Source organism: Peromyscus eremicus, chromosome 3 (genome assembly GCF_949786415.1).
Source record: "Peromyscus eremicus chromosome 3, PerEre_H2_v1, whole genome shotgun sequence".
In the NCBI taxonomy this organism is placed as follows: domain Eukaryota; kingdom Metazoa; phylum Chordata; class Mammalia; order Rodentia; family Cricetidae; genus Peromyscus; species Peromyscus eremicus.
In genome coordinates this window covers 129,913,791-129,937,978 of record NC_081418.1, presented here as the reverse complement: position 1 = coordinate 129,937,978, position 24,188 = coordinate 129,913,791, and the positions used below count along the sequence as shown (strand labels likewise).

The following is a 24,188-nucleotide window of genomic DNA, read 5'->3' as shown; positions in this document are numbered from 1 at the left end:
TCTGCTTTTTGTTTTGAGACAGGTCTCATTGAGTAATTCCGGCTGGCCTGAAATTTAGTGTATAAACCAGACTGGCCTCAAACTCACATGGAGAGCTACCTGCCTGTACCTCATGAGTGCTGGCAGGTGTTTGGGCTTTGTTTTAGTTTTTAATTTTAAGTATAATTTGTTCTTTTTAAAGGAATATTCTTATAAAATTTATTCCTTGATAGTTTCATAACATATATAATGCATTCTGGTTACTCTCATCTCCCTGCCTGCCCTCTCCTGTTTCCCTCCTACCCCAATGAGTCCCCTCTCCCTTTCCCCTCCAAGTCTCATATTCATGTCTCTGCGCTGACATTCTTGTCAGCTCTGCAGAGAAGGCAATGAGGGGAGCTCAAAGAAGGAGGACCTTAGCCTAGGCCAAAGCACATAGTATTATAGCTTCCTGGAACCTGAGAAATAACCACACATCGGGTACCTTAAATAAACGAAGTTGATTCTGTCACACTTTGGCATATGTCTGACATCAAAATGTTAGCAGAGCCGTTTTTCTTCTGCAAGGAAAGAATCCTTGCTTGCCTCTTCCTAATTCCTTTTGGTAGCCAGAAATGCTCAGCTTGTAGACCTACCATGCTAATCTCTGCCTCTGTCTTCATTCACGTGGCCTTCTAACCTGTGTGTGTCTTTAGACCTTCTTGTAAGAACAACTATTGTTAGATGTATGGCCCAATAGAGTCCAGCATAACTAATTACATCTGCAAAGACCCTGTTTCTAAGGTCACACTCTGAAATTCTAGGTGAGCATGACTTTTGGAGAATACTAGACAACTCCCTGAAGTTACTGGCCAGGAAATGATTGGATTTGAACAGATGGTTTGTTAGGAATTCAGAGCAGGCAGGATGAGACTGGGAAAGATGTTGAACACTAATTTCATTTGCTCTGCATCTGTCCTATGGGTGGAGATGGTAGTGTGAGAGCTGCCACTTCCGTAACTTCAGCTACATGCCAGACAGAGTTCTGAAATACCTGTGTACTATTACTATTATTCCATCGGAGGAGAAGTTGAGCACTGGGAGACTCAATGGAAGAATTATTCAGAAAGCAGCAGACTCATGATTTAGATGAAGGCATTTTCTGGGGCATTTATGGGTATGACAGCCATTGCAAACTACCTTTCCCAGGCTGTGCATTTCCAAGAACATTTGACCAGAAGTACCCTCCCCCATAGATGCTGTGAGGCAAGCTAAGAAGGAACTGTCCGACTTTAATTTCCCTAAGCTCTGGCCACTGGCCGGAAGAGCAAAGGAAGCCCTTCACTTGATGTCATTGTCCAAATCATGATCAAAGATCTCCTGTCATCGCGTGAGCTCTGCTATCCCTGCCTCGTTTTCTGGGAAATCATAGGAACATACAGGGATTTTGAAGTATCATTTGTTCAGTTTTTTTTAAAAAATGAATTTTAATTAAATTAGCTCTTTGACAGTTTTATATCTTTATAACATATAGTGCGTTCTGGTTACTCTGATTGCCACACCCACCTCTCCCATCTCCCTTCCACCCCTGCCGTACATACCCCCTTCCCTACATTCATGTCTTTTTGTGTGGTTCTGTGACACACTGAGTTTAATCAGAGCTGTCTGTGTGAGTGTGGTATTGGAACTGTCCATTGGGGGGGGGGGCTCTTCCATGGATATTCAGCTGATGGCAATGACTGCCCCTCCCCCAGAAGCCAATGAAGCCAATAATTCAGCATGGAGAAGTAGGGCCCCATGAGTCTCTTCTTCCCATCCGTGATTGACTAATGATAGCCCAGTAGAGGCAACCTCAGCTGCTGTGGGATCATACCTGCAATGGAGTTTTGCAACCCTTATTCCTACCTTCAGGCTCACATATTCCTTCCATCCATTCTTTTATCATGTTCCCTGAGTCTTAGATATAAAGGTCCTAGTTAAGACTAAGCATGCAACTGCCGATTATTCTCAGCACCAACGACAACCATGAGCCTCTATGTTTACTACCACCCATTGCGACCGGAAGATTTTCTGATTACAGCTAAAAGTAGCATTTGTCTATGGGCATAAAGATCAATATTTAGAAGGCAGTTTGTGGCCATGTAAATTTAGATACCAAACAATAATAAGTTTCCTCATTTGATCAATGGAGTTTCAAGAATAGACTTGGCCAGAGGGATTTCACAAGTCAACTGAGCCATCCCCTTTTTCACCTGCATCTCAGATGAATGGGTGACACTGGGCAGTGCCTGGGCTTCATCCCAGCCTGCACTCTAGCACCTTTCAACCAAGGCAACCAAACATCTTTTTTTTTTTCAGTATTAGGGGATTTTCCAGCATATGGGATTTTTAGTTTGAAAACCAGAACAGTTTAGACAAACTAGAACATACTGTTCATCCTACTTACAGCCCCTAATACTATATACTTCCAGCAAAGCCTCTGATAGCCTCATGGAGCAGGGCAGAACATCTGCCTGGGTTAGCATTCTACTGCTCAGAGGCACCAGTGATGTCTTGATCCTGCAGTAAGATGTGTCTGGAAGGAGGCACAGGTGAGAATGGAGCTTTTGCTCTTTCTTACAGGCGAAGAGGATGAGGAGGAGCCTGAGATGCCTGTGGGGCCACGCCCCCGGCCCCTGTCTGAACTGCACCTTAAGGAAAAGGCAGTACCCATGCCAGAAGCCAGTGCGTTTTTCATCTTCAGCCCAAACAACAGGTGTGTAAGAATGACGAGGAAAGGAAACTGCTTCTTCCTGCATCCGAACCTAGCATAAGACTGTATCCAACCTACAGGAGAAGCCTAGGTCCTTCCAGCTCCCCACGACTTATGTGGAGACACCAAATTAGGAGAGTCCTGGATTGCTAATCAGTTGGTCTGCGATTACTTCCTCCCCCAGGATTTCATGTGTGAATTCATGTGTGTCAGCCAGTGGTTTCCTCTGATACTTCACTAAGTCCGTTTACCTTAAGACACTGGGGCTCAGCAGTACTGAAATTGTCCTGTCTGTATATTAGAAGGACCCAGAGACAGGCTCCTGAGGCTCAGCTAGTGCCCCACCTTTCGTGACATCTCTTTCCTCTCCCTCCTTCACACACAGGTTCCGCCTCCAGTGCCACCGCATCGTCAATGACACCATCTTCACCAACCTGATCCTCTTCTTCATTCTGCTCAGCAGCATCTCGCTGGCTGCTGAGGACCCCGTCCAGCACACCTCCTTCAGGAACCATGTATGCACTCTGTTTTGTTCTCTGTACCCTGTCCTTCTGAGAGTGGAACGGGCCCATGGCTTCTGCTGCTGACTTCATTGCTCAGTTAGGAGGCCTGTTCTGAATCTCAGAATCCGTATACAGCGAAGAGTCCTTTCAGAGATTAGGACTTTTTAGAAAACCCAGCCTGGGAGTTTTCACTGAGCAAGTGAGCATGTACCCAATGCATCTGGCTAGTTGATAATGGACAGTGGTCAGGCATCTTGTTGCCTGTGGATGTTCCCCAGGAAGCTCAAGTTGCCTGTAAGTCAACAATGTGGCCACTGGTTTCATGCCCTGCTCCCATTCCCTCTGACTAAGAAGGAGCATTGGCAATTAGGTGCCAATGGTGAGGCTAACCTTATAAGAAAAATAAGGACTGTGACAGTCTTCAAGAGTAAATCTGTTGGGAGCTATCCAAGGCTCTAGTAATCAACATGAAATACTAAAATAAGAATTGCTATGTATTAAATATAAAATAAGAATTTGCTTCAAAATCCCAAAGCTTTATTAAATCTCAGCCACACAGGCATGGAGAAAAAAGCCACTCTCTAAAGCCGTGTCTATAAACGAAGTTCTCAGCTCTGGGATTCTGCCCGCTCCAGGCTATCTTGCTGAGTCAGCAGGAGTAGCCTCAGACCTGGTCCATCTCCCAAGATGAAATCAAATATCAGTGCTATAGCCTGTCTTCAGCCTGGGCTGACCTGGAGGACCTCCTTCCTAGGGCCCAAGGCCATAACAGCAGTGTAAATGTCCTCTTCTGACATGGGATGCCACAGCCATGTGAGAGCTGAGCACTCAAGTGGCCCTGCAAAAACAAACCCATTCTCTGCTCTCTTGACCAACATCCCATGGTCTACTCTGGGTTTATAAGTAAATTGGGTGGATGACAGAAGCATCCAGACAGGATGGATCCTGTTGAGGCCTGCCCTGGAAGCTCCCCCTACCTGCCCGCAGAAGCCATCCCGAGCCAGAGCCACCTGCGCTAGCCCTGAGTGGGAACTCATGTTGGGAAGTCTTTCCTGTCTGTCTCCTCGCCTGTCTCCACGTGGAAAGGCTCTGGTGGTGTGCAGGGGATGCACCTTGTTTTGAAGTGCTTTTCCTTTTCTGGTGAACATCCACTGACCTCTCCCCTTTCCTGCTTGTGTCCTGCCCCCCCTCCCCATCCTGTTTGTTTTTGTTTTGCAGATTCTGTTTTATTTTGACATTGTTTTCACTACCATTTTCACCATTGAAATTGCTCTGAAGGTAAAGCCCCATCTCCCTCTCTCTTCCTTCCTCCGTCCGCCAGTCCCAGCTCTCTGCTGCTGTCTGTCTTGTTGCTAACACATGCTCCTGGTGGTGGTGGGTGCACTCTCAGAGCCACTAATCCAATTCTGCTTATTTTTCAGATCCTAGGCAATGCAGACTATGTCTTCACTAGTATCTTTACATTAGAAATTATCCTTAAGGTAATGCCCCCTGAGCCATGTGTCTCCGTCTCTCTGTGTCTCTGCTCTGTCTGGTGACTCTTCTGTTCCCTTCACTCTCTGACTCCGGTGTCCTCACTTCATGCTGTCACTTCGCCCTCAGCTCAGATGCCAGGAGAAATCTACTCTACCACACTGCTCCCTTTTGCTCCCTTAGCAGCAGTTCTAGGCCTAGACAAGTCACGCCCTGGCTGTGTCACCCTGGGTGCTGTCCCGTCACTGACTGCGCATGCTGGCTGTCAGTGGTGCTCGGTACACACGTTTGCATGTACCTTCTCCAGCCAGTCGGGGGCTGAGCCCTACTTGAAATTCTCTCTCCCTCCTCCTGCATAGAGGAAATGCCACACAGGCTCTAGAAAGGCAAAACCTCTGGAGCATGAAGGAGTCACTTTGGCCCCTCTCTTGGGAGACTTGTCATCAACACCTTCCTCAGTACCAAGGCAAACATGAGGGCCTAGCAGAAGTTGGGGCCGTGTAATAGTAATGGTGGACCTGAAGCAGGATTGGGAACCAACATCCCAGCTGAGTCGTATAGCAGGCAACTAGAGGTTGTTTCTAACCCCTTGGTAACCCGTTGCTCTAGCTCCCTGGTAACCTGCAGCTCAGATGAGAGAGGTCTTTTTACAGGTCATTACTTTTACGTCTGCACCTGTTAAACAAGGCATGGCCTTGGTGGTCTGTCTGAGCTGTAGGACCTTGGGTAATATCGGCTTCCTCTGAGCAAGGGGGAGGGTTTACTCTTGAAGAGAACAGATGAGCCATAGTCTCTGAGCACAGGCTTCAGCTTAAGCATCTTCCTGGGACGCTTGCTTGCCTGGGAAACCCTCTCCCAAAAATCTCAGGCCTCTCTTTTAGCTCATCCTTTGGGTAGATACAAGCTGCTGTCCACTCTGAGTGTGCACCAGTGCCAGCCACAGACCTTTCTTTTCCTGACGAAAGCCTCAGATCATGGCCAGCCGTTTAGTGGGCTTGGCATTTCTGAGTCATCCAGATACGACTTGAGTTGGGCAGTATCTGTGTGCCTACCAGGATGTCCTTATATCTCAGAGGCTCAGTGGTACTGGCCCTTAGCTTCCCTTGCTCACCACCTGTGTGGCTCAGATTTTTCTTTCCTGCTCAGAGAGAGTAGACGGGGGACAGATTTCTGGAAGTGGGTACCCAGAGCCGACATTCAGATTCCTCCTGGAAAGGACTCCCTTTCCATGGTGAGCCCCTTTGCTGCTGCACCCTAGACTCGAGGTCGCATGCAGGTGCTGGCAGATCTTTCCCAGGACAGGAAAATCTCTGAGACCCAGTTCTCAGGACCCCAAGCCGAGCTTCACTTGAGGATTTCAATGGTGCTTTCTCCTTAAGATTGCCATGCAAGCGGAAGTGAGAATCTCTGCAAGCATTGCCATGGCAAGCCCTCCCCCACTTCTTCCTTTGGCTTCCAGTCTCTTTTCCGCTCACTGTGCTTCTGAATACTCCTCCCTGCATTCTCAGCCCACTTCCCACACCTCCCAGTTGGGAGGCCCTGTATCATGCCACGGCACTGATTGTGACGGTGCCCAGAGCATCATTTGCCCTAAGGGACTGTTGAAGGGTCTGGGGCCATTTGTCTTTAAAAGAACAGGACAGGTAGGAGCATACCAGTTAGTCCAAATCATGGAAAGGGCTGTTCTGTAGAAGAGAAGGAAAGTAGAGTCAGAACCGGCCAGGGAAGTGACAGAAGTGACGGGTGACTTGTCCCTAGAGGTTCACCTTGGTCTGGGTTGGATGTAGGAGACAACTTCACCCACAGCCCAAAGAACTTGGAAGTTTTTGTCTCGTTCCAGTCCTTCCTCAGTATATAGACGCTTAGGCCCAGGTCTTTCCTGGGAAATGGCTTTAAGTTTTCAGGAAGCAGGGACCAGGTGGGCGACAATCAGTAACACAGGGTAGAAGAAGGTCACTTGCACAGGTATCTGGACCTGGCTTTTTCTGGCGCCTTGAATGCACATAGACTTCAAATAAATGTTCTCTCTTCCAAGTATCTACTTGCCCTTTCTCACCCCATTCTTACTCTGATCTTACCTGGGCACATGTCCATTGCTCCCACCCAACATTCTCATGCATTCTAAAGGGCTGTTCTACTTCTAGGGTCCCAGACAAAACAAGCCCAAAGTCAAGAGACAGAAGTTGTGCTATGAGCCACATTGTCCCCCTGTCCAAAACTTTCTGGTGAATATGAACTGTGGCAGCCACTTAACTCCACTGTCTGGGGCCCAGGTCTTCACAGAGACGTAGGACAGTGAGCCCTCCAGATTGTAGTCCTTGGGAGGGATCTGTAGCCATGTTAACCCGGAACCCTTTATATAATCTCTGCACTTCTAAAAACTGCTGCAGAACACAGATTCCCAAGTCCCCTGTGATCTCCTGCTGCTGGAGATAAATGGAAAGAATTAGGTCACAAGAGCTATTTTTGCCAATTTTCCCATGTTGGCTTTTGTATTGGTCTTTTGGTGTACCACCCTGGACATGCTCTGATTCCAAAGAGAAAAACTGGGCTCCAGATGACCAGGAAACTGCTCTTGGTCTCTCAACCATCCGTTCCAAATTTTTTCTTGGGCAAATGCTTCATGGCCTGTAGCTCTATACAGGCTCCTCCTGGGTATCTGTGAGCCTTTACCTCAGTCAGCAAAGTGGGAGTGTACAGGGTACAGTTTCTTACAAGCATCGTCAGCTCAGGAGACAATGTTAGTGAGACCCTAAAACAACAATCATGAGCTTACATGTTCTCGTTCTGAACATTTTCAGAGAATGTTCCCTTTGTTTTACTGTCTGACCCACGCAAAAACATGAAATATCACTCACACAACTTCTCTTGTACGGGAAGAGTATAGATTTCAAATCCAAGTTATAGTGAAAGAGAACACCTAGGTGGAGCTTGTCATGTGCAGAAACATGTCCTAAGTACTTTATGTATAATTACTCCATGGATATTCATAACCCATGGGGCAAGTGTTACTATTATCCTAATAGGCAGATGAAGAAAATGAGTCACAGAAAAGTTAATTTTTCTCATGGGGCACATGAAATATAGTAGAGTTGGGCTTTGAATCCAGGTCATCTGGCTTCAGAACCTGTATTTTATACCACTGTACCACCTTGCCCCTCTGAACATAGTTCCTACTCTTTAAAAGACTCCATATATAGTCCAGAAGCCAGACAGTAGCATTGAGCTTATACATTTGACAGAGATCCTAAGCACTACCAAGACCAATGTGTAGAGAGAGGCTAACTACAGCTATTGGTACGACAGAGGTTTTCTAGCGTATGGGATTTTTTTTATGGTGAATCCAATTAAATCCTGGACAAATCAGGATGGCTGGACACCCATCTGGGCATGTCTCATTCTTCCATTGATGCCTAGTGTCTCAGCTGGCCCGGAGGGTGAGATGTGGAAAAGAAGTTAGGAGGCCTGCACACAGTGGGAACATAACCTAGACAGAAGCAGCAAAGGACCCTGCAGGGTGAAGCCATGTTGGCCTGGGATGAAGGACAGTGGAGTGTTAGAGAGGTGTCATGGTGCCGATCTGAAAGGGTTTGGGTTTGTCAGAACTACTTAATGTCCTGAACTGGGGAAGTTCCTTGGGAGTTGAATGAATGGTGGAGGAGTTTCCTGGCACTGTGTCACCTTTGATTCTTCCTGCTGTCCCTGTGCAGTGCTTGGGCTCTTCCCCGGGGATGGGATGCTGATGCTGTAGGCAGGAAGCGTGGCATCTGGGCAGGTCACTCACTCATGCTCTCTCCCTTCCTGCAGATGACTGCTTATGGGGCTTTCCTGCACAAGGGCTCTTTCTGCCGAAACTACTTCAATATCTTGGACCTGCTGGTGGTTAGCGTGTCCCTCATCTCCTTTGGCATCCAGTGAGTCCCTCAACCCAAGATGTGGGCAAGCAGTTAGGAGTGGGTGTCAAAGAAGTTAGCCAAGCCCCGGAGGGCCTCCTTGCTGGACTCTCACAGTGTGACTATGATTGGAATGGGGTGGGGCCTCAAATAGCACACAATGTTTGTTTTGATTCTATCTCCTCCCCCTCCTCCCCTTCCTCCTCCTCTTCTTCCCCCTCTTCCCTTCTTTCCTTGTGGTACTTGAGATTGAACACAGGACCTAACTTGCCAGGCAAGTGCTCCACCACTAAACAACAGCTACCACTCTTTTTACTTTTTATTTGGCATAGATCACACTAAGTTTACCCAGGCTGACCTTGAACTTATAACTCTCCCTGCTCTAGCCTCCTAAGTAGCAAGGATTATAGGCCTGCACCACCAGGTCCTACTTAATTTCTTGTATCTATATCTTTCATGGTCTGATACCTGGGGTGTATTGATCCACAAGAATTTGTTTAAATGTCTAGATTTTTGTCATGGCAGGTTCAGGCCCCATTATAAACAAACAGACATCTGCGGTACCTTCCTCTCCCTGAGTCTCTTTCATTGTCAATAAGGCCTGGGGCTGCACTAGAGCTGACAAAACCTGCCATTGCTCTGACCTACCCTGGCCTAGCTCAGCCTCTTTCTCTGATTCCCACTTCCGTCTTCAGTCAAAGCCCCCCCCCACACACACACACACGGGTGGGGGGGTATGCACTTCTGTTATAGAGAGAGAAGAGGAAGAGAGAGATTAAGAAGGAGGAGAGTGGGGAGCACTGATTCTTAATCTTAGCTGCACAGAGGAACCTTCTGGGCAAGTTAAAAAGAATGCCTTTTTCCTAGATCTTACCCCTGGAGGTTCAGATGCACAAGGACAGGGTATGAGTTATAAAACTCTCTAGCTTGAGTCCCTCTAAGGTCAAGTTGCAAACCTTGCTCAGGTTTGAAAGAAATTTGATTCTGAGTTTCTACCTATTCTAACAGCTGTGCTTTTTATCCTGCACTTTTGAGTTTTAAAACATTTTCACATATCTGTTCTTCCATGGTGTGTACACACACACACACACACACACACACACACACACACACACACACTCCTACCTATAAGGTAGGCAAGGAAATTCTATTATAAAATTTGGTGTTCAGGGCATTAGGAGACTAAGCCAAGAAAGGCTGTACTCCAGGCATCTTGGGTCTCCCTTCCCAAGGTTGGTTCATGGTTAGCCTCTGTTGTGATATGGGGGCCACGGAAGTGAGACCCTTTTCTTTGGTCATCAATTATGTTACCTAAAATTTCTCCCTGGGAGCCTGGACATCTAGATTCCCACCTCAGTGCTACCAAGATCACTGTTTCACTTTGAACCAACAATTCCTCTTGGTTGTTTTGATTTTTGTTTTGTTTCGTTTTGTTTTCAAATCTGTCCTTTAAATTATTTCCCTTGTGATGCGGTGCAAACTGCCTGCCTCCCAGGGATGCTGTGGGAACAGCGACAGAGAGGAACTTCCTTTGTGTCTTTTGAAATAAAGACCCATGGAACCAGAGAAATTGAATTCTTGTACTAGCTCCCTCTTGACATAGGAAGAAGAAAATCAGCACTTGCCAACACATCAGACCCTCTTTTTGGTTCCCAGGCAAGGTTGAGTCATCTTGTCAAATGCTGGAGAAGATGTCTTAATTAGACAGCACCTCAGGTCAGAATACACTTCAGATGCTGCTCAACAGCTGAGTGTGGTTAATGACTTCTACTTGGGTTGGACAGATGGAAACCATCTAGCCATCTCGATGAAGGGCTTATGGGGTTACCTGTCACCTCTCCTCACCAGGATGTAGCCCAAGGCACCCAGATATTCTGGCATGACCTTGGCATTCTGTGTTTCTTGGGACACCACTTTGAAATTTTTTCTGGCACACCACTGCCTCATAAAAGTCTAAGCATGTCCTGAACCATGGTAGAATTTATATATTGTAGTGGGCAATGACCCAGGCATTGTGTTTGGAAATATTCCAGGATTCCTTCCCCATGTCTACCACCTCTAATCACAAGGTCTGAAGTTTCACCATCAATGTGCATTTAATTGGTATATAATGTGGTGATGTCTTCAGCAGGCAAGATAGTGAAAACTGCCATTTTACTTGCTAGATTTATAATATGTGCCAAGTCCCTACTACTGATGTCCGTAAATTCTCCTTCAATCCCTGAAACAATCCTTGGAGCTAACCACTGCCCCATTTTCCAGATGAAAAAACAGGGTACAGCAAATTAAGAAATGTGTTCTGAGTGATTCAGGTGTCAGGTCACAGCAGTGGGGACTGCATGCAGGTCTTTTTTGACACTGTAGATACCTCTTAACTCACATATTTTATTGCCAATGACTTGGTTTTTGTACCCCAACCTTTTCTATACCAGGGCTGGAGGTCAAAAGAAGGCCTCAATCATGCCAGGCAAGCCCTGATCTGTCCCCTCTCCTCCTTCTGTGTCTTTACTATCAGAAAAGTCCCAGGGTCACAAAGAGGCCACAGGTTTTTAGCAGTGAGTGATAGAAGTTCTCAGTCCCCAAAACAGAGTCTACTCTATCTATCTATCTATCTATCTATCTATCTATCTATCTATCTATCTACCTACCTACCTACCTACCTACCTACCTATCTATCTATCTACCTACCTACCTACCTACCTACCTATCTATCTATCTATCTATCTACCTACCTACCTACCTACCTATCTATCTATCTACCTACCTACCTATCTATCTATCTATCTATCTACCTATCTATCTATCTATCTATCTATCTATCTATCTATCTACCTATCTATCTGTCTACCTACCTATCTATCTATCTATCTATCTATCTATCTACCTATCTATCTATCTATCTATCTACCTACCTACCTACCTATCTATCTATCTATCTAGTGTCCATCTAAGACCAGTCAGTCAGAACGGCATCTGCCCAGACCATTCTCTGCTCTAACCCAGGTAGGGGAACTGACCGCCCACCCTGTTTCTCTCCCAGGTCCAGCGCAATCAATGTTGTGAAGATTTTACGAGTGCTGCGGGTCCTCAGGCCCCTGAGGGCCATCAACAGGGCCAAGGGGCTAAAGGTAAAGTGAGAAGGTCTGCGTGGGCAGCCATCAATGAAGTAAACATTAGCTTTCCCTCTAGCTGGTGGCAGCGGAGGTGATGGATGGGCTACAGGACGGGTAGATGAGTGTCAACCATGGTAGAGTGACTGACTGTCTTAAGCAAAATGTTTCAAGGGGCTGCCCCCTCCCGCAGATACCTCAGGTGATGAGTCCGTATCTGTGTACCTGATTCTTGGCAAGGTAGACACTGAGGCTGGGGTGCCAGGTGTCTAATTTGCATCAAGAGAGCATAAGCAAAGAAGTTGACTGACTTGATATAGACAGAGAGGGGCCAAGATACTAGGAAGCCACTGGCCCTCCCTTCCCAGGTTTTAGCGTCCATGTAGTGTTGAATGGTTCTCCTAACTGGTTCCTAGGAGGCATCTACAGGGCAGTCATAGGGCTGGCTCCAGGGATTGGCCTTCAGAGCAATAGCATTTCCCTCATTTGTTCCTTACCTGGCTCAGCAGACAGATGTCACAAGGCACTCACAGTACTCTTCCACTTAGGTAGCATTCAGATAGGTAGGACTAAGACAAGGGAGGAGCCATTTTTGAGTTAACTATCATACCGTTTGGTCTTCCAAACTCTTGTCAACACAACGAATAAACAAACAAACAAACAAACAAACAAAACCCCACAGATTTTCCCTTAAAGAGAACAAGAGGTAGTTTATTTTGGATCCAAATATGAGTAATCGTAATCTGGGTGCTTCAAATACCATGTTTTTGTTGGTGTTTAATTACTTATTCACTTATTATTTGAATTGGTCTACAGCGTAGCAGGTTTTCTCCTTATGGAACTGTCATACTTCACTCTAATTGATTAGCTCCCCTCTTCTCACTTCTCCCCCATCACATCCTGCCCGCTTCCCCGTTGTGTCTCTCTGCCCTCAGTACCTGCTTCCACTTTCGTACCTCACGCCTTCTGCTATCCCTTCCTTGAAGCCTCTGTCTTCCCATCTCATTGTCTCCTTTCTCGTTTCCTGGAGATTGCCCACATTTGCTCCCACCTAAATACGCAGACTTCATTAGAAGCCACGGTCCAAATGAGAGAATGTGCAGTTGCTATCTTTCTGTGCCCGGATCACCTTACATAATACAGTGGTCTCCGGTTCTATTCATTTTCCTACAAATTTCATTAATTTTTCTTTATGATGAAAATAATTCCACCGTGTATATGTACCACATATGTATTATCCACTCATCTGCAAAGACCATGTTTTCATGTGGTACCAGTTGTTTTCTTTTGAAAAATTTATAGACATATATACAATGTATCTCAGCCTTATCCATCCCCCTCCTTTCCTACTCCCTCTCCACTACCTGCTGCCAATATCTCCCATCTTCCTCCCAATTTCTTGTCTTCTTCTCAACTCATAAATTAAGTCCAATTAATGCTGCTCATACGGGCATGTGGAAGAGGGGTAACTATTGGGGTGTTGGCTGTCTACCAAGCGCCAGCCCCCACTCTTCAAAGAAAAATGACTCTCTGTCCTGTCCCTCAGCAGCCATCAAGAGCCATTAGCTCCTCAGCTAGGGTCAGGCATCAGGAGCCCCTCCTCCTCCATGCTGGAATTCATAACTCTTTTGATAAAACTAGTGGAATTTCATAAGACTTCTTTGTATGGCCTTAATTTTGGTTAGCCCACTCTACCTCTGGTTTTCCCAACCTCCTTGTTCCCATCTCCGTCTCTCAGGATCCATGACCCCATTCTTTCACATGTGTTCTACTCTCCCATTTTGTTATAATGTGTGCTTTGGTGTCAAGGTCATAGTTCCCATGTGGATTCTTCATGCACACTTCATTTTGCTTCACCCTTTCTCCAACCCCTTGTTTCTTCAGCCCCATCACTGCAATACCTGCTTAAACTTTTCTGTCCCCACTGTCTCCCTTCTCTACTTTAATTCTATAGTCTATCCTCTCTTCATTAGTGTATTCCCCATCCACTAGGCCATTGCTAGTTCCCAGACTTCCATAAGTGCTCCAGGATAAATACACATAACACAATATTTGAAGCTAACAACCAACATAGGAGAGAAAACATACAATTTTTGTCCTTCTGAGTTGGGGCTACCTCATTTGGTGTAATACTTTCCAGATACATCCATTTTTCTATGAATTTTGTAATTTCATTTTCTTTACAGATTATGTCTCTCTTTAACAAAGATGCATCTTGGTTGGGTTTCTTTTGCCATGATGAACACCATGACCAAAGGCAACCTGAGAAAGAGTTTATTTAAGCTTACAGTTGTTGCCCATCATAAAGAGAAGTTAGGGAAGGAACTCAATGGAGGAACTGAAGCAGAAACCATGGAGGAATACTGCCTTCTGGCTTACTCTTCGTGGCTTGCTCAACCTGCTTTCTTATTCAACTGAGGATTATGCATACAGGGGTGGCACCACCTCCAGTGGGCTGTGCCCTTCCACATCAGTCATTATTCCAAAAAAGTGTCCCATAGACTTGCCTACAGAAATCTGATGGAAGCATTTTCTCAATTGAGGTTCCTCTTCCCAGATAACTCTAGCTTATGTCAAGTTGACAAACCACCCAGGACAATTGGCTCCTTGTTAATTTGACACACAAACGTAATGCTATTAAACCATGAAGTTTCCTTTCTCATTTATCCCTAAGATGTCATATTAATATCAATATCACAATGTAAAACATAGTATTACTTTATAAGTCTCGTGGTCTTTAAATTTTTCAGCATTTGAAAGTCCAAAGGCTCTAAAAATCCAGTATTTCTTTAAAAGTTCCATCTTTTAACTGTGGGCTCCTATAAAATTCAAACTAAGTTAGATACTTTCATATTCCAAGGGGGAAGAACCAGGGCACAGTCACAATCAAATAAAAGCAAAATCAAAAATAAGCAGTGTGAAAAGTCAAATGCTTTAACATCTGGGCTTCACTCAGGATCTTCTGAGCTCCAGCTCATCTCATAGGCTTAGGCTGGTCCTTGGCGGTCACCCCATGGTATTGTTATCTTCAGTATTATGTGGTCTTCACTGCAGCTACACCTACACCTACACCTTCACCAATGGCCTTTCCAAACCTCTCTTCAGGGACTCCAGCCCTTCTACCCAGTGCCAGGCCTCAGCTACTCTCCATGACCCCTTCATGCCTCCAAAACCACTACCACCTTCAGCTGCCAACCTGAGATGCAGCCTTGGCCCTCTTTGGACCACAGCTTCTGTGTGCTGACCCTGAGAAAATACTCCCAGGAGACTCACCTCAGTGATGCCAGTCTCTTCTTAATTACTGCTAATTTCTCAGCTCCAGATAACCAGCATTGATTGTCCCATCAAAACAAAGGTTTCACTTTAACGGTCTCTCGTTAAACACAGCTGATTTTTCAGCTCCAGCTAACCGGAACTATAGATTCTTGATTCAAAGTGTCACTCAAACATCCCTGGTAGTCTTTGCTTCCCTTTGAAACATCACAATCCAGGCCTCTCTATCATCTGCATCCCTGACAGCATTCCTGTCATCCAAGCTCCTATAACATCCTAGTAAAGCTATGGGCACTAAATGGTGTTTCCAGTCCAAGGTTTCAAAGTCTTTCTACAAACCACATGGTCAGGTTGTCACAGCAATAGCCTGTGTACCTGGTAAAAATTTTTGTCCTATTTAGTTTTCTATTGCTATGATAAACTCTATGACTGTATTAGTCAGGGTTCTCTAAAGGAGCAGTGTGGTAGAGTTATGTGTATGGAATTTCTTAGAGTGGCTTATGCTCTGTGGTCTAAGTGGTCCAACAATAGCTGTCTTACAATGTAAAGGTCAAGGATTCTGTAGCTGTTCAGTCCAGGAGCCTGAATGTCTCAGCAGTCTCAGTCTCATGCTGGAGTCCCAGGGGAGTCCTAGAGAGATGCTGCTGTTGGTTTTACATTGGAATCCTAAAGAAGTAGGTTCTGTCACCAGCAAAGGAATGCCTCAGCACAGGATAGATGCACTTGCCAGTGAAAGAGGGTGCAAGCAGACAAAAGGCAAAAGTTTCCTCTTCCTTGTCATTTTATGTGGGCTGCCACAAGAAGGTGTGGCCCAGATTTAGGGAGATCTTCCCACTTCAAATAATCCAATCAAGAAAATTCTTCGTAGACATGCCCAGGTTGTTTGGGTTTTCATTGATTCCAAATATAGTCAAGTTAACAACCAAGTTAGCTATAATAATGACCAAAACCAACTCGGGTTTATTTCAGCTCACAGTTGTAGTCCATCATACAGGGAAGTCAGGGCAGGAACCAGAAAGCAGGAACTGAGGCAGAGGCCATGGAGGAGTGCTGCTTATTGGCTTGCTTTTCATAGCTTGCTCAGCCTGCTTTCTTATACAACTCAGAACTATCTGCAAGTGGCACTGCCCCCAGTGGGCTGGGCCTTCCCAAACAAATCATTAATTCCACATTATAAGTAATCTGATGGAAGCATTTTCTCAGTTGAGGTTCACCTTTCCAGATAAGTCTAGCTTGGGTCAAATTAAAAAAAAAAAAAAAGGACAAGATGATTTGTTGATTAACTTAGTTTTAATGGGACACCCAATAATTATTTTATAAAGAAATAATAAATGTTTTCCAAAAGGATAAGTAGATCTTAGATTTCACAGAGCCAACAAGAATGTCATTTTTTGCTAAGGAAGCAAAAGCTTTAGTTTTTAACAGCTAGTGCAGTGTGGTTACTTACCCACCAAGGTAGGAGATTGAAGATCATACGCAGGGGGATAGAATTGTGTATAATAGATCAAACTTTTAAAATAGATTTAAATGTTGTCTACTAAACTAAGTTTTGTCATTATTTAACAAACATGTCCCCCAAGTAGGAATAATTTTTTCAAGTAATTATTTTTAATAAGCTTTCTCTGTTATTGAGGTGGTAGCCATCCAGCTAAAGGCTTTACCCCATTGGTAAACACACAGTCTTAGTATTTTAACATTTGTATGAAATCTAATCACTAAGTTTTAAATGGTTTATTTGATGATAAAAGGATAGAATAGAATAGCCTTGTTCGCTGGGCCTTTTCTTTTTTAATTCTACTCAGCCATCAATTTTATCTCAGGGTATTGAATTTTGACCTTAAGAATTTTTAATAACCTTTCATTATATCCAATTTAGTCATACCAGTGTCATCTCTTTTTTTATATTTTAAGCTTTACAACCTTTTTATTGAAAATATTTTAATAATATTTTCATTAATTCTTTGAGAATCTCATCCAATATATTTTGATCCTATTCATGCCTGCTCCCCTTATGTCTCCTAGATCCACCCCCACCTCCCTGCCCACCCAACTTCATGTCCTCCTGTTTTTTGTAACCTATGAGTCTTGATTCGTGCTGCCCAAATACTCTTGAGTATGTGGCCATCCCCTGGATCGTGGCTGATTTACAGGAGTCATACCCTTAAGGTAAATGGGCTCTCCTCCTCCCAACAGCCATCAGTTGCCAATAGTTCCTCGGCTGGAGGAAGGAACTTTGTGCCAACCTCTCTCCTCCATGCTGGAGTTTTTCTGGCTTGAACTTTTGCAGGTCCTGGACAGGTTGTCATAACTTCTGTGAGTTAAGATGTACAACTGCCCCGTTGTGTTCATAAAACAGTTTTGTTGCAGCCATCCACTGCCTCTCTTACAGTCTTTCTGCCCCCTCTTCTAGGTTCACCCCCTGAGCCTTGGAAGAATGTGTTATGGAAACAGGAATGATTAAATGGGTCAGGGACATTGGCAGGATCTAAGAGGGATTATGGAGATGGGAGAACTAACATTAAAGGCCTTTTGAAGAAGTCATATGGAAGCCTACTACTGTAGAAGATTCCTAAGATATATTATATACACATATGAAAACAGTTTAAATGGATTACCCTATAACAGGGACAGGAACAATGCTCCTACTAGATACCACAGGACAGCAAATAAAGAATCTAGTACCAGGAATAGGTTACCTCTTTTGGACTTGTTGGCCAGTGGAGTACTATAAACCCCCAAACATTATAGGCTATTGCCATTATTCTTGGTTACCCTCCAGAGCTTAATGCTAAGACCCTACTGTTGAAGGTACCACATACTTGAGTCATGTAACATGGAGAAATCAAACTGACCTGGAAGCGTTATCCCTACTGGCTAGTTTTCATGGTGCTGGAAAGTGCTATACATGCTATCAGAGGAGAGAAGTAATCATCGATCTTTCCAAGCTATAAACTCTATGTGGTAAGATGATGAGTGTCCTGGCAGGATTAGCCCACTGGTGCAGATAGTGACATGAATGTCTTTGGAATAATCAAGATTTAACTATCAGCAATTTGAGAAGGGAACTTCATTATCCTGGGGAAACTTTAAAGTCTGGCTTCTCAGATCAGAAATTCTGGCCAGGAAGGAAAATCACAGGCACATATGTCAACATTTTAGCCACATGTTCCCTATCTATGAAGTAAAGTAGACAACCCAAAGGGGACTCTTTAGAGAGATCAGTTGAGCATTTCCCATGGTAGCACCTATGGTGTCTTAGCTTCTTTTCCTGTTACTATTGTGATAAAATATGTACTCTGACTAAAGTAGATCAAGGGAGAAATGATTTACTTCAGTTCACAGTTCAAGGGTACAGTACATATGGCATCAAAGTCAACCAGCAGAAGCTTGATGCTGCTGGTCACATGACGATAAGAAATCGGAGGGTGATGAATGCCTGTGTTCAGCTAGCTTCCTCTTTTTTTATGCGGACCAGGACCCAAGCCCAGGGAATGTTACTGCCCAAATTTTAGTATAGGGCTTCCCACCTCAAGTAACCTAATCAACATAACCTTTCACAGGCACACACAGAATCTAATTAATCCCTCATAGTTGGGCCTGGAGGATGTCTCCTAGGTGATTCCAGAACCTGTCAAGTGATAATTAACATTAACCATCAGATACAGGGAAGAGAAAAATGGTTGTGAGGAGTGAAAAGGGCAGCATAAGGCAGATGAAGGGGACACCTTCCCCAGCACCCCAAGGAGAGGGGTAAACCCTGACTGGTAAAAGGAGAACAGAGAGGGGTGTCCCTATTCCATCGGAGTCTTTCTGAAAGGGAAGACTGTACCTGAAGAGGTTCTCAGAGCTGTCTCTGACACACTGAAGGAGCGGGTAGACCTTGCACAAGTGCACACCAAGTGAGAGCTGAGAAGGAACTTCCCATCTGAAACCGTGAAATCTTTTCTCTCCCACCAACAGTCAGGACTGGCTGCAAGGAGCGGTCTTCGGGGCAGTTGGATTTCCCTCATTTGCTCCTTAGCTGGCTTGGCAGACAAACAGAGCCCACATAGTGCCCTTCCACTTAGGTAGGATTCAAAGGTAGGGTTAAAGCAAGGGAGAAGCCATTTTTGAGTTAACATTGTTTGGTCTTTTCACCACTCAGACAGGAGTTTGGAAGAACTTGTACCTCTGTCACCACCCAGAGTCCAAGGGGCCCTTTGCATTGTATGAGTTCTATCAGTGTGACTGGAAAGGTTGTCTGGCGTCTGGGGGCCTGTTTCCTCTCACTTGGAGCATAGGATCTGCCTGCCTGTGTGGACGGGCCCAGGGACTAGCTCAAGGCTGCTTAGGCTGAAACCTTATCTGCTTCCCATTCCCTCTTCCCGTTGCAGCATGTGGTTCAGTGCGTGTTTGTGGCCATCCGGACCATTGGGAACATTGTAATTGTCACCACTCTGCTGCAGTTCATGTTCGCCTGCATTGGGGTCCAGCTCTTCAAGGTAAGTCCCGCCTCCTTCCCCTCTCATCAGCATTCCCAGGGAAGGGAGCCAACAGATCCCAGAGGGGGCAGCAGTCTAAGTCAAGTGTGCAGAAAAGCAGTGTGACCTCTGACTACAGCCTATCAGACCTGAGGCAGTGTGACCTCAGACCACAACCTGTCAATCAGACTGAGGCAGTGTGACCTCAGACCACAACCTGTCAATCAGACTGAGGCAGTGTGACCTCTGATCACAACCTGTCAATCAGACTGAGGCAGTGTGACCTCTGACTACAGCCTATCAGACCTGAGGCAGTGTGACCTCAGACCACAACCTGTCAATCAGCCTGAGGCAGTGTGACCTCTGACCACAACCTGTCAATCAGACTGAGAGGCAGTGTGACCTCTGACCACAACCTGTCAATCAGACCTGAGGCAGTGTAGTCTCAGACCACAACCTACTTGCGCTTTCCAGACCGAGAGAGTAGAGGGAAGTCTGCTCTGCCTCTCCCAGCTAACGGCCTCTGTGCTCTCTGTTGTGTACCACCCTTTGATTAGCTGCCCTTCTTTCCAGATCACTTTTATCCTCTGGTACCCATCTGTCCGTCCTTGGCTTAAAGCCCACAGCAGTTACTGACTCGTAACAGCACCATGCCCGTGCTACAGCACCCAGCCTGAGGCCAGAGGCCTGGCTGCTGTCTTCTCTTCAGCTTCCATCTCTTTAGTTCTGCTAGTCCCTCACCATCACCTCAGCGCTCTTTCCCTGCCCATCACCCCCGCTGTGTAAATTTCCACTGACTTCCTCCCATAAACTCCCTCCAAGCCCAGATCCCCTCTTTCTTTCTCTCAAGACCTTCCTAGAGAGCAGAGCCTTCCAAGGTTGGTGCTCCTGCTTTTGAGTTTGAGTGCGCTCTCAGCTGAATGGGGGGTTGTGTCCTCTGCATCTGGACTCTGTTCATCGTTCACCTGTTGTCCCCGAAGCTCGAACTCAGGACTGTGCTCCGGACATACTGATTGATCATCTTCTGCTGAATCCATCCCTGGAGGAGCATCTCTAATCCCATTGTTCTTCTCTTCCAGGGAAAGCTCTATACCTGCTCGGATAGTTCCAAACAGACGGAGGCAGAATGCAAGTGAGTTTAAGCTGGCGGGCTACCCGAGCCAGAAGTGATTAACTCGGGGGAGGTTGGTGGCTTGGTTAGAGAGGAGTGAAGACTGTCCTCTCACCCATCTCAATATCTGACCTCATTTTTGTGACGTGTGACTTCATTCCCCAAAGGTCAAGCCACTGATTTTTCTGATTGCTGGGGCAACATGGTCGCATCCCACCCAGCATGCCAGGAATCATTGATGGTAGAGATGTGGGACACCCTATGATTACCTTTCTCTTCCTTTCTCAGGGGTAACTATATCACGTACAAAGATGGAGAGGTTGACCACCCCATTATCCAGCCTCGAAGCTGGGAGAACAGCAAGTTTGACTTTGACAATGTTCTGGCAGCCATGATGGCCCTCTTCACTGTCTCCACCTTTGAAGGATGGCCAGAGTGAGTATGATTATCCAGGCTCACAACCCTGACGTTAGAGAGTCGAGACACTGGCTGTCCAGTTATTACCCAAGGTCTTACAACTTCTCTGAATTTACAACCCAGAGGTCATACTTGTGTTGTCCTTGGGCAGTGAGATTGTTTCTAAAAGTTCCCTAGAACATGATCACTGCAGGAACATAGACTTTTAGCTGGGCATGGTAGTGCATGCCTTTAACCCCAGCACTGGGGAGCCAGAGGCTTGATGCCAGCCTAGTGAGTGCCAGGCCAGCTAAAGCTAGAGAGCGAGACCCTGTCACAAAAACAAAAAATCTTATGAAGATATTATTGGAGATGGAGGGTGCAGAGGATTTCACTGAGGGCCTTGTGTATGTTATACAAGTGCTGTACAACTCAATGCATCCGCAGCATTTTAGAAACCTCAACCAAAAACGGATGCCTCTTAACTCCTTTTCCCAAGCTCAGTATGAGTCACAAGATTGGGAGTCCCTGCCATTATCTTTATGGCATTTCAGAGTCAAGTACAGAAAGCATTTCTCTGGTGTAAACCTTTGATCACCACCGAGTTCCAGTTTACCACTCCCCACGTGTAGCTGACATGGGTGAAGGTGGCTGAGAGGTCTGTCTGATTAGACTGTGTATTCATCTCCTTGGAGAAAGCTTTGTCTACACTGACACTGTTGAGTAAAAAAGAAACAAAAGCCAGGTGTCCCGTCCAGACCTCTGCAGATGTGACATTTTCCCTACTGGACCAGCCCATTGGTCTCCCCTCAGCATTGCTGGTAGCAGTCTGGGCCATCTAGTGCTCTTTGTATCTTGGTTTAAACAGCTATGCCCCCATCCAACAGTGCATGGATGGAATTTGCCATTACTATATAGCAATATATAAGTGACGCTCAGAGAATAGGCATATACTGGGGAAATTACAATAGAAGAAGAGGAAATCATCCTGGTCCATGAAGAACAAGCTCAATTGGTCCCATTGTCCAGAGTGTAATGAATGGCAGACTTACGTATAAGTGTAATCTAAACCACTGTAGATGATGTGAATGATCTAGGATCATGCTCGTTTTATTTTATCTAAATGAATTTTTTCTCAGACTTACTTTTTGTTTGGCCTCACCTCCTTGGGCCCATGCCAGTTTACAAAGCTGTTTCAATATTTACTGATATTTCTGTATTTGGAATTGATGTTAGTGACGAATGTTGCAGTTCAACAGCTCTTGACAGTTTCAAGACACGGTGTGTATATTTTACCAGCTGTTCTGTAAGATAGGAAAATAGGGAATTATCATTTCCACTTGACAGTTGTGGACTCAGTGCCAAAGAGATTCATTGGTTTGCCCGGATGGGACTTGAGCCCAGACCCTCTGGCCCCAGCCTGGAGCTGTTTCCTTTGATTGCAGGGATCCCTGGGAGCAGTGGTGCTATCATCTCATGGAGGTGACACTGCTTCTCCAGTTCACTCTGTGAGCCTGTCTCCTCCTGTAGGCTGCTGTACCGCTCCATCGACTCCCACACAGAAGACAAGGGCCCCATCTACAACTACCGTGTGGAGATCTCCATCTTCTTCATCATCTACATCATCATCATTGCCTTCTTCATGATGAACATCTTCGTGGGTTTCGTCATTGTCACCTTCCAGGAGCAGGGGGAGCAAGAGTACAAGAACTGTGAGCTGGACAAGAACCAGGTAGCCTTCCGGGAAGGACAGGAGGAAAGTGGGGCCCACATAAGAAAATGCAGAGGTTGGCTGTCCAAGATCCACTCAGAAGGGAGCCTAGGGTATTTAGAGAGACGTGTGTGGATATCAAGGTCCTCTGTCCTGTCATCCGACAGAACAGGGGTTTGTTCCAAATTCCTGCAGCAGAAATATGGATCCAGCATTTCATAGACCCAACAGACATTAAATCCTCACAAATCCCAGGTCAGGACAATGTGTTCAATCAGCAAATATTTGTTAAGCTTCCATGTAGCGGCAGTTTGTTTCAGGCAACATGGAAAAAAGAAATTTATGTCATATCCAAAAATGGGAAAGTTACTCTATGCCCAGGTGTGTTGGCACCATTGACAAAGGAGAGAGAGTAATGTGGGAACGAGAGCTTGGGATGGCCAAGAGAAACCACTTAGATGGCTTCTCAAGCAAAACAGAGGTCTGAGCAGGGGTGGGGAGAAGAGAGTCTGAAGAGGGGGTGACATGGTGACACCAAGGTCTAGAATACGTTATGTTAGCTTGCAGGAAAGTGCTAGCAGCTCCCTCAGTGACTAATGTGCTGTTGGGGTTGGACAGAGGTGTGGAACCTCAGCCCCCTTTGCACTCCCAGTAGAAACATGTTCTGCAGTCAAATGCTCTGGGAGGAGGGGACTGGACCTACCTGGACTGAGTCTACCAGGTTGATCTCAGTCTGCAGGGAAGGCTTTGCCCTGGAGAAGATGGGAATGGGGGGCGGGCTGGGGGGAAGGTAAGGGGGGCGGGAGGGGGGAGAACAAGGGAATCCATGGCTGATATGTAGAACTGAATTGTATTGCAAAATAAAAATTAAAAAAAAAAAAGAAACATGTTCTGAATAAAGCCAGCTCCTGAGGACACAGCCCAGTCTACCCAACTCTGTGTATGGCAGAAAAGCTGGACCCTTTGTGGGCTTAGATATCTGCTACTTAACTTTAGAGTCAGCATCTGGGCTGCTGTGTAGACTTAGTGTGGAAAGAAAGGCAAGGGGGGAAGTCAGTTGGGAAGTGTAGATGAGGGTATAGAGAGCCTGACCTAACAGCAGTTCATTGTAGTAAAGATGTAAAAGCAGGAGGTCAGATCGGCAAGGCTTGGGGATTAAGCATGGAGGTCAAGGGTCAAGCAGGCTGGAGTGGCTTTTTACTTCCTGATTTAGAGATTTGGGTGCTGTGCATTGCTATTGCCTGACATTTTCTATATTCCCAAGACTCTAGTTAGAACAAGAGTTCCTCTCTTGACAGTTCTGTGTCTTCTGATCTTGTAGATACTGGACAATAAGGAAGAAGAATTTAGGATAGAAAAAATAAATTAGGCAAGAGATACCCCCATGGAGAACCTGGTATGGAACATAACCAATGAGAGCTATGAGCCAATCAATATTTATCAGGCGCCACGCACCTGCTGAGCAATGCACCAGTCATTACCAGTTGGAGAAAAGGAGCTGAGCTCCTTGCTTACAAACTGGATAAGATTTGATGGACGGGGCCTCTG

General features: G+C 45.6%; 1 protein-coding gene across 1 annotated transcript in view; it reads left to right on the top strand.

Moving 5' to 3' along the window:
* Cacna1c (calcium voltage-gated channel subunit alpha1 C) overlaps positions 1–24,188 on the top strand; it is a 491,450-nt gene that overhangs the window by 404,321 nt on the left and 62,941 nt on the right. The window contains exons 17-26 of the mRNA XM_059258469.1: positions 2,581–2,713; positions 3,096–3,225; positions 4,432–4,491; positions 4,635–4,694; positions 8,494–8,600; positions 11,620–11,707; positions 19,336–19,443; positions 20,502–20,554; positions 20,822–20,968; positions 22,460–22,661. Of these exons, the coding sequence (XP_059114452.1) occupies positions 2,581–2,713; positions 3,096–3,225; positions 4,432–4,491; positions 4,635–4,694; positions 8,494–8,600; positions 11,620–11,707; positions 19,336–19,443; positions 20,502–20,554; positions 20,822–20,968; positions 22,460–22,661 (1,088 nt within the window). The remainder of the gene's footprint in view (positions 1–2,580; positions 2,714–3,095; positions 3,226–4,431; positions 4,492–4,634; positions 4,695–8,493; positions 8,601–11,619; positions 11,708–19,335; positions 19,444–20,501; positions 20,555–20,821; positions 20,969–22,459; positions 22,662–24,188) is intronic.